At 36.5% G+C, this 11,025-nt stretch overlaps 1 protein-coding gene across 1 annotated transcript in view; it reads right to left on the reverse strand.

Moving 5' to 3' along the window:
• Window positions 1-10,143, reverse strand: part of pawr (PRKC, apoptosis, WT1, regulator) — a 144,211-nt gene extending 134,068 nt beyond the window's left edge. The window contains exon 1 of the mRNA NM_001006015.2: window positions 9,409-10,143. Within this exon, the coding sequence (NP_001006015.1) occupies window positions 9,409-9,879 (471 nt within the window). The 5' untranslated portion in view covers window positions 9,880-10,143. The remainder of the gene's footprint in view (window positions 1-9,408) is intronic.
• Window positions 10,144-11,025: the final 882 nt, after the last annotated feature.

Consider the following 11,025-nt stretch of genomic DNA (forward strand, 5'->3'; position numbering starts at 1 on the left):
CAATGCCTGTCAAGTATCATAAACATAGAAGCAGTGTTACCCCTAGGTTTATGAGAACAGGGGTTGTGGGGCGGTGTTTTCTTGCTAACTAGAATGACAGATTATATGGAATCTTTTCTTAAAGTTTGCAAAATATCTGTCTCTTATTGGGAGATTTAGAGCAATAAATTATACTTTTATGTATTCTAGTCTGTACTAGTCTTACATTCTGTCCTGGAAATATAAATCCTTTATACCAAACTTCTAAAATGAGCAACGTTTTTTCAGTATTCTCACCATGAATCAGATGGGACGTTATAGAAAAAAAGTATCAAGCAGCCAAAAAATAAAACCTTTTTCTGTCATGTTTAATCCAGATTAAAATGAAACAAATGTTTGAAAATAAATATTAACTAGTTGTTAGATGCTATTTGAAGATGTTGATGGAAAGATTCTATTGCGTGATTCTAGATTCTGTGTGTGTGCGTACATGCATGCATGCATGAAAGAGGGACAGAAAGAAAGAGACAAAGTATACTTATGATGACAGATGTGCATCTATGCTATCTGTTAAATATTTGCAATTGATTCAAGGCAATTACCCTAGTTCAGTCTTTTGGATGAATAGTGTTGCAATGACACTGGCCACACACTGGACACAAAGTGTGGTACCATGCCTAAAAGTGGGATTCATTAACTTATTCTCCGGGCTCAGAAGATGTTTTTTTTTTTATTCCATCTGGTTGACGCAACATATTTTACAACATAAATTTCACTGCATGTGCAATACAAAGAGCAGACAGAAATGACAAGCCATCGTATTAGGGTTGTAACAATATACCGGTATGACGGTTTACCACGATTTGAACATGCACGATTATCATACCATGAACAATTGCATATCAACGGTTTTAACCCTTAAAGACCGAGACAGCCGCGGCTAAAAATATGTATTGCTCTTAAATGTTTAATAACTTTTGATCCGCTGATCCGATTCATACAATTCAAAGATTGGCATAAAGAAGAGAATCTCAGCTTTCCAGTGCTGTATCACATAACATTCGGACTTTCAGAGGCTCTGGAATCAGTGCGGTTACGTCATCAACATTTGACAACGCTGATTTGACAAAGAAACGCTCGTCACTGTGTCTCCGGACAAATCAGACATGATACATTGATGCATTGTCCCTCCTCCATGCCCAGATTGGTTCAAACTCGCTATATCACAACCAATAAGCATAGGTTTCGCTTTTGTTTGTGGACCAAGCTTTTTGAACAACACGAAATGAGAGATAGGCATACATTTATGCGCGGCTAAATAAAACGCAAAAAAAAAAAAAGTTTTGCATGAAATAATTCTCATACTAAGTACTTTTGCATGCACAGCAGCATAGAAACATGACAAAACAGTGACACAGCAAAGACGAACTGCTGCTCTTGCTGTTTTCAAAAGACGCAAATGAAGATGCAGCTGTTTGTCTGCATTGCAGACAACCATATCCATATCCATAGACAACCATATCCATGCTGGCACATAAAACCTAAGGATGTTCCATATTGAATCTAGTTTCGTTATGTAACTATTTATAGTATAGTAAATATTTATATCTATTTTTTACTGAGGATTTGCACCATGTTTATTTGGACTTTATTTGGACTTTGACACATTATTTATTATTTTCTTATTTTTATTTGTTCATTGTAAGTGGTGTTGTTTATAGTAACTAAAAATATATTATTTGGAAAAAGTCAAATTTGCTTCACTGTTCTATTATTTTGTAACATTTGTAACATACCGTATACCGCAAAACCGTCAAACCGTGGTATTGTTTTAGACGATTATCATACCGTGAAAAATTCATACCGTTACAACCCTACATCGTATAAATAAGGTAACATGAAATGGTTTTGTTTGATTAATAAATGAGCAAAGAATAGATCTGTTCTGTATGAAAGAATAGTCAAATATATATAAAGAAAAAAAATCTTCAAGTAGGAAGGGGATGGCATTTGGGGAAGGGGGTATATGCTTCCCCGAACACCTTAGTTGGAGAAATGCAAAGGGCGTACCTAAAAACATTGCAAAGGAAGAGAAGAGCTCCCACTCAGCATAGTGGACATTGTTTAAGTTATATCATTTTGTATTGTTTGTTTGGGATGCAGTGACACGCAGTCAAATATTTCGCAGAACAGATCCACAACTTTTGACGCTCATCAATTATCACAAAATCCTCATGCTGCACGTATTAGGTGGTTTCTATAAGGTTGACATGCAATAAGAGGTTTGTATCCATAATAAATAATGACAGTTTGTTCAATGATAAGTAAGAATGATTAATAAATCCATATAAAACAGCATTAAAAGTAGTTTCAGTTTCGAGCTCAGGCGCGCTTTGCACTCACACCACAAGAGTACCGTGCCAAAACCCAACCAAACTGTGCTGACACACCTCAAAGTAACGTTCATATCAATATGGTTTGAGGCCACACGTGCACATTCTGCGCGAAAACACTCCAAGGTAGCACATAAATTCCAATTGCACAAATTAGCGCATGCGCAAAATAAGTGATTCACTTCATGAGTCATACAAAAGATTTGTTTAAAATGAACAAATCGTTTAAGAATGACCCATCACTGACGCGACATAGAGGAACATGCAGTGCCAGTGTTATATTAAAATCTTACTCCTGGATAACTCTCGAGTAACCATTTATGGGAAAATACCGGATATATATAATTATATATATCGTAAACCGTCATTCCTCCTAAAAGTACTAGGATACGATATTTTGCCCATATCACCCAGCCCTATAAGGAAGTGCATACATTTTCAACTGCAAGTGAGTCTGTGTCATGCTTGAAAAGACAGGACAGTTAAAAGAGAAAAAGTGAAATGAAATATAAGGTGAAAGGGGCAATCCTCAGAGTCTTGGTCTCACTGTATTCCAGCTCTCCGATTATTGTGCTGATGTAGTCTGACATGAAATAAATGTAGAACATCATGTTTGGACTGTTTTCTGGTATATTAACAAGGAGTGACACCTAAGAGAGAGACCAAGGCTCAAAGAAAGACCCTAGTGTGTAAAGTGAGACCCTACCTGTTTTCAAACTTTCCCCTCTTAATTCCCTCTCAATGGCATTACACCTCTGGTCAAGAATGTGGTGTAGCCTCTAATCACAAATATCAGTGGTAACAAATAAATGCAGGAATTTCCCTTGTTGAAAGGATTACCAAAAATACTCTTCTATGCTTGGTATATAGCCTGGAATGCTCCAGAACAAAGGGAGAAAAGAGTGAAGGGCTGAGCTAATAACAGGTTGCTTACCTTGCTTGCCCGTGACTAAATCTCAAAGGTATTTGTGGTGTGTATGTGACCTTGTTTGGAAAAAGTGGTGACCGTAAAACATGCCACATGCTTGTTTAAGCAGCAAAGTCTCATTCCAGGCAGCAGACCGTTGCCAACCACGCCAAATGTTAAATGCTCGTAAAACTGCAAAACCAAATTTTTATGTTTGACATTAAACAACAGCATTTAACCGAGGTGCCAATCTTATGACATTTAACAACAGTTCAGTGACCGCTAGCAATAAGTGGATAAACAACCGCAGGTTTCCGCAAGTTTTAAAAGAAAGTAGTGCACTAAAAGTAGTATTTCCACTTCCTCTATAGTCTTGGTTTGAGTCTTTGGTTAGTTCATCCAAAGATTTTAATGATTTTAAACAATAATAAAATCATTAAAATAATAAATTATATAATCTAAATAGATTTAGATTTTATTAATATATAATGATAATGGTATTAATTACTCACCAACATGTCAGTCGTCTTCTCCTTCATTCTCCATAGATAGCATTAGTCCCAACTCATTCAAATTCCAGAAAAATAGCAAAAAACCTCCTTAAAACAGACCACATCCCTTGAGTGGTTTAATCAGAATGTTATTACGCAATAGGAATCATTTTGTGTGCACATAAACAACTTTATTCAAAAGTCTATTTTTCTCAGTGTCAGTTTAAGCTCATGTAGTTGTCATGCTAAGTTGTCTGCTGACCTATAACCTGAGCAAGCATCAGTGCAAAGAGCTTGTCAGCGTGCACAATATACTGACACTGTAGGGAAGGAACAGTTGAATAGTCATTATTTTTGCTTTAAAGTATTCTAAAGTATTCTTGTAGCTTGATAATATTCTGATTGGACCACTGAAATATGATGTGCTTTGAGGATGTGTTTTGGTATTTTTGGAGGATGAGTGAGCTCTCAGATTTAATATCTTAAAGTGTGTTTCAAAAGTGAATAAATGTCTCTGAGGTTTGGAATGGCACAAGTAATTAATAACAAAGTTTTCATTTTTGGGTGAACCACCACTTTACCCAGACCCCACAAGTCACTAGCAGCAAAAGATAAGAAGCATTAAGGTCTGTTTTTCATCACACTACTGCTCTCAGTGCCAAATGTTTTCCAGTTGGTCTGGTTTCCTTTCCTAAATGTCAGATATACAGCAAATTCTCATAGGCTTCACAATGTAAACAGTCAGGTATGATCTCTTTCAACGTTGCAGTTTATGTAGGCCACGGCCAGCTTCAGGTTCGTCCTATGGAGAGTGAAAAATGGCCTGGCTCATCGCCAACAGAAAGTCCTTCAGCAAGAAACCATCATAAATATTTATTTTTCAGAGTAGCGAATTTCATCCAAATGGGACACAATATAAAATGATCCCCCTTGCTGATGGACAGCCACATCCAGGTTTATCCAGGAACAGTTCTGCAGCACAAACTCAAGCATAAAGGTTTTTCTCAGCACATTTTCAAGATGAGAATGTCGTTGTTTATGCGGGATTTGGAATTTGAAATGGAAAACCGCCAGGGAGCCCGGACATGGAGGCTTTTATCTCCTGACGGGTCGAGAGGATTTTGAGACTCAGCCAGATGTCAAACAATAGCATTCGCGTTTATTAGAGCTGCACTGACCTAAACACTCTGAAATTAAAACAAACTTTCCAGCCACACTAGCTAAACATAAGGTCCAAGGAAACATTTTTCAAATGTTCTGGCGGATGATATGAACTTTCAGATCTGTAATACTAAACAAACACGTTATGGATTAAAGTTACAATGAGATACACACATATACAGATGGCTGAAGTCTGATACAAAGTGTTTGCAATGGTTTGCAAAGTCTGCAGTAATACATTACTGACCAATTACACTTTAAAAGTGGTTAGTTGATTTTACTGGGTAAACCTGTTGTTTCAAAGTGATTATTTAAATGATTATTGTTTTTCTTTATATTGTGTTTTGTGTGTCTACGGTACGAGCCAATGTTTGTTCATGTTCTTTGTGTGTGTATACACAGTTGAAGTCAGAAATATTAGCCCCCCATTTTTTTTTCTTTTTTAAATATTTTCCAATTAATTTAACAGAGCAGGGAAATTTTCACCGTATAACTGATAATATTTTTTCTTCTGGAGTAAGTCTTATTTGATTTATTTCAGCAAGAATGAAAGCAGTTTTTAATTTTTTTAAAAGCATTTTAAGGTCAATATGATTAGCCCCTTTAAGCATTTTTTTTTTTTTTTTGATAGTCTACAGAGCAAACCATTGTAATTCAATAACTTGCCTAATTACCCTAACCTGCCTAGTTACCCTAATTAACCTAGTTAAGCCTTTAAATGTCACTTTAAGCTGCATAGAAGTGTTTTGAAAAATATGTAGTAAAATATTATTTACTGTCATTATGGCAAAGAAAAAATTATTTATTATTAGAAATGTTGACTGTTTTTCATCACACTACGGCTCTCAGTACCAAACTTATTCCTGTTTGTCTAGTAAACCTGTTGCTTTTAATGCAACTAGTTGACTTTGCTTTTAAAAAAGTGAGTAAACCTGTCACTTACGGCTGGGCAATTTGGCCTAAAGTCAAAATCTCGCTTAATTGAATATTTTAACTTTATTACGATTAATGAACAATTATTTTATTTTTAATTTTTTTTAGCCCTCACTGCCTTCACTGACAAGTCTTGTATAGTAAAAATGTTCACATATTACAAGTGAGAGATTTCTGAATGAAGTTTGCATTACTTGATTTTAAAATAACTCAAGAAAACATACACCATCTATTATCTTTGAAAATAAACACACTTAGCCTAAAATGAACATTGACTTTTTTTTCTAATAAAAAAGCGAAAATAAATACTTTTGGAAACAAAATAATCTTTTTTTAATGTTTTTCATATAAAAAGCAGTATTTTTTCTAAATAAAATAACTCTTCCATAGCCTGTAAATATTATTTTAAACAGAGTATTTCTTGCATATTCTGTAAACAAATATTTTCACGTAAATAATATTTTTAATGTAATGGAAAATATGCCGTCTCAAGGCATCTCTGGCGCAGCTTCCAACTGTCGTTAATGTAGTGCAAAGTAAGGCTCAATAATGGGTCCATCAGCTTGTGCTAAGCATCATCGTGAGAGGTGCACGTCAGCCATAGCAAGGGGTATGAAACTGTGCAAAAGCTGCGCCGGACCAAACGCAGGTACTTGACGCAGACAAATAAACCAGCCTTTAAGGAGTGGGGTCACATGACTCCACAAACAGTAGGGAAAATAATTGAAAAATTGACCTAGAAAAATTTGATTTTAGTTTTTGAACCCCAGCCCTACTGTTGCTTTTAAAGTTTTTAGTCAACCAAAATAGTCAGTAAATCTGGTGCCTTAAAATCCTTAAGTAAATGAGCTGTGCATAAATATAAAAATTAGGTCAACTTCACAGTTCCAACAGGTTTACTCACTTTAAGTAAAGTCAACTTGTCGCTTTAAGGGCAATGAGTTAGTCCATTTTTAAGGCTAACAACCGCTTTTTACAGTGTACTCGCTTACAGGCAGCTTTATAAAAAGTTATTGACCCCTCATTATTATGACAGTGGGAAACCAAGTTTAGGTTTCGGACGGAGAACTGTAACTCCACAAGAGTCTGAAAACTCACAGCAAGCTCCTAAATGCACACGGTCAAACAATGAGCCCTCTAAATCTGAAGCCGCGGCAGGAAGTACAGGGAAACAACCTCTGGAAAGTCCAAATGTCTGCTTTACCGCATATCCTTTCTCAAAGCTGGTTAAGGAAGGATATTTGGCACATTCTCACTAAATCAAGCAGACACTAAACCTGCTTGATATGTCCAAAAGGTGTGAGATATACTGCTGGACATCACAGTTTCAGGTGATGGGACCCTTAAGTTCAACACATTTAGACAGGATGTCATAGCCGTTAACCATCTTTACACTAGTATGCCCTCCCTCACTTATAATAACTTCAGCTCCAGACAGAATAATGTCAAAACAATAAACTATTTACCCAGCTCTACATTCGTGCAGAGAGACACTGGGGCATGAGTGTGTATACTTGCTCTCAAAGACACCCTAACATTAAGTCTTGGCCTGCCCCCTACTTCCCAAACTACTTTACCTTGGCACAGTGCGAGGGGCTAATGACAGGATATCTCCAGCCAAAGCAGACATACTGGTCAGCCTCCAACAGCAACTATCCGCAGGGCAGTGGAGCTGGGTGGTAGACATTCACATTGGCATATGCACTAACAAGCCTCCCACTGCTCATGCAGGGGAATGTGACGGGTTGAAAGGTGAGAGATAACGGTGACAGATTTGGAGGCTAATTGTTATGGTGAACCGATCTGCTAATGAAGTGTTTTTAACTAGAGGAACAGCCGTACCGTGTTCTCCATCAGCTCCATCCCATGATCTACAACGTAACTCAGCAACTCACAGTCATTATAAATCATGAAATGGAGAAAATATGTATAATGTGATCCCAATCTGTTAGTCATCAGACTTGTTGCCTTCTAGTCTTGATTTATAGGAGTGTTGTTTGGAGGAGAACATGCATTAAACAGATATTTCACCAAGATTACATAATGTAGGTATGCGAGTTCACTCATTAAGTGACATTTAACGATGGACTTCACAGTTAAGTTATATAAATTGGCCAGAGTTGAGCCTAGATAAGCAAATCTGGTTGTAATAATGTCAGTTTTAGACAAAATTACCAACAAATTACTTAGAAAAAAAAAAAGTTCTGTGGTATTTGGACACTGATTATGATTTGTTTTAGGCACGTAGGATGGTTAGTAGACGTAAGATTGCAAATATGGCTGTAATAATGCAAGCAAGCTTGTATACTTTAGTTACTAAACATATTTAGAACACTTTCAGTAAGCAAATATGGTTGCAACTCAGGATATGGGCCTTCGCCATGACAATAATATGATTTCTGTGTTTATTTTTGTTGTTGTTCTTATCATACTTTTGGCAAATTCATGCAGCCAATAAAAAGAGGCATGATGGTTTTATCTTGTATTCCTTACTGTACACGTAAATATGGCACATTATATACTAAGACAATGCGGCTTCTTTTTAAACTAACATGATGGTAACAACATTGCATTCTTCGAAGAGCATGCAAATACATTGCATATTAATATTTTCAGTAACAGAGGCTTTATATTCACACATTCATCCACTTGTGACACACTCCCTACATTGTTTACTATGGCACTTTGAATATTTGGTCTAAAATAACCTTGCAAGTATGACTTGAAAACAACATTTACACAGTTTATTTGACTGTGAACAATGTTGTACTTTGATAGTCACTAGCTGCTAATATGATTTTGCTATTTAGAGTTTACAAATAAAAATTTCATAAAATTATATTATTAAGGAGAAAGTCTGAATTTGCGAATAAAAGAACAACTTTACTTCTATTATTCAGTACCAAAGTTTACATCAAAGTATCCTAAGCAAGTATTAATTACCAAGAACAGACAGAAAGACAGACAGACAGACAGACAGACAGACAGACAGACAGACAGACAGACAGACAGACAGACAGATAGATAGATAGATAGATAGATAGATAGATAGATAGATAGATAGATAGATAGATAGATAGATAGATGACGTAAATAAGCACCTGATTATTGTTTACCTTGCCATGGTTAAAATGGTAAAAACATGCTTTTAATTCTAGTTACAAAATATAAAGCAGTACTTTGTTTGTTGACATTACGCCATTGGTAACACCATTTGAAAACTAGCATAATGGCATGTTTTAAAGGCATGTAAATAAAGCTTCATGTATAGCAGGGCTCACTATTAATATATAAAAAGATTAATAGAACAGAAGGTATTTACACTTTTTGTGCAATGTATATTTGTTAAAATGCATGTTTTACACAATCTATAAAATGTCTAGATCTGGAAACAACTTAAACAAGCACCATGTTATTATTTTGTTTTGAAAGTGTAGCAACCATTAAAAACAATGTCTATGACAGCTGTTGTAATAAGCAGCATTTTAGTAGGCTTCTGCTATTGCCTTGGTGAAAAGGTAAACTTTAAAGCAAGTGAACTGACCTCGTTGGACGGTATGCTGACAACACCTGTTGACCTCCTCTTCTCTCTTAACTTCCTCTTCTCGATCTGTCCTTTGCCCTTTCTGGCGCTGGGTCCCGAGCTCTTCTTCTCTTTGCTCTTGCTGTGTGTGGGACTCTCCTTATCACTGTCATCCACACCGGCGGGGCTCGGGCTATCCGCCTGCGGGACTGCGCTCACTTTCTCCGGCGTCTTCTTCAAGTTTCCCCCGGGCGGCTCGGATGTCTTGGGCTCGTCCTTCAGAGCGGATGAAGAGGAGGACCGAGCCACCGGATAAGAGGGCGCAGAGGAGACGCAGTTCACCGAGCTGCTGCCGTTGTTGTTTAACTCCGTGGTTCTGCCGGTGGCGGCGGCGATATCTCCAAGCATCTTTGCTCTCATCTTTTCACGCTTTGCTTTCCATTCCTCCAGAAAGTCTGTCGCGCTGTTAGATTTAAATCCTCCTGTTGCCATGATTTGCTTTCTCGCAAACGTCTCGTGTGAATCACTTTGTAAACACAGACAAGAGTACACGCACTTTTTTGTTCAGATCCGCGACATTCCTCAGAAGTCTTTCAAAATAATCACAAAGACTTTAAAGTTGTCCAAAACTGCGATGAAGTCGCTTCAGAGCAGCGTAAAGCTGTCAGAAAAGTATTGTTTTGAAGGAAAGTGTCCGGTAAAGCTCACCTGCGCGCGCAGGAACAGTCGTCAAGAGTTCAGGTGAACTGGTGGAATGAACTGGATTAGTTGCAGGCGCGCTCAAACGCCGAGTCCTGCCCCCGTTTCCGAAAGCTTACGTAAATTAACGGAAACAGCCGACAGCCTTTTGATAGCGAGCTGATGCTGCTAGGCAAACTTTTTTTAGGATTATATTATATTATATTATATTATATTATATTATATTATATTATATTATATTATATTATATTATATTATATTATATTATATTATATTATATTATATTATTGCTACAGTGTTAATGAAATAGGTAATGAGATATATGATATTATTTGTTTAACAGACAGACAGACAGACAGACAGACAGACAGACAGACAGACAGACAGACAGACAGACAGACAGACAGACAGACAGACAGACAGATAGATAGATAGATAGATAGATAGATAGATAGATAGATAGATAGATAGATAGATAGATAGATAGATAGATAGATAGATAGATAGATAGATAGATAGAATAAGCATCTGAATATGTTTTATATTTTAGTTACAAATATATAAAAGTGGTAATATGTTTGTTGACATGTCATTGATAATACCATTAAAATCTAGCATAGGCTAGTGAATCCTTTTTTAGTAATTGCATGCTTGAAGGCATCTATACATCTATAAATGACCATAAAAAGCTACTGCTACTGACACTTAAGCATTTTAAAACTATTTAATGGAAGGATGGACATGACAGATAGATACAAATTGGGAACTAAGGTGGTAAAAATGCACAGATTTAAAATGGTAACATGATAATGCCATGTTTCTGTGCTTAATTAAAAAAAAAAAAAACTTGCCTAACCATGTGGTTGTGTCAGTATTTGTTTAGTAGCACTTTAGCATTTAGCATCTTTGTAATGAATGGATAGATGAATGAATGGACTG

The sequence above is a fragment of the Danio rerio genome, chromosome 4 (assembly GCF_049306965.1).
Source record: "Danio rerio strain Tuebingen ecotype United States chromosome 4, GRCz12tu, whole genome shotgun sequence".
Lineage (NCBI taxonomy): Eukaryota > Metazoa > Chordata > Actinopteri > Cypriniformes > Danionidae > Danio > Danio rerio.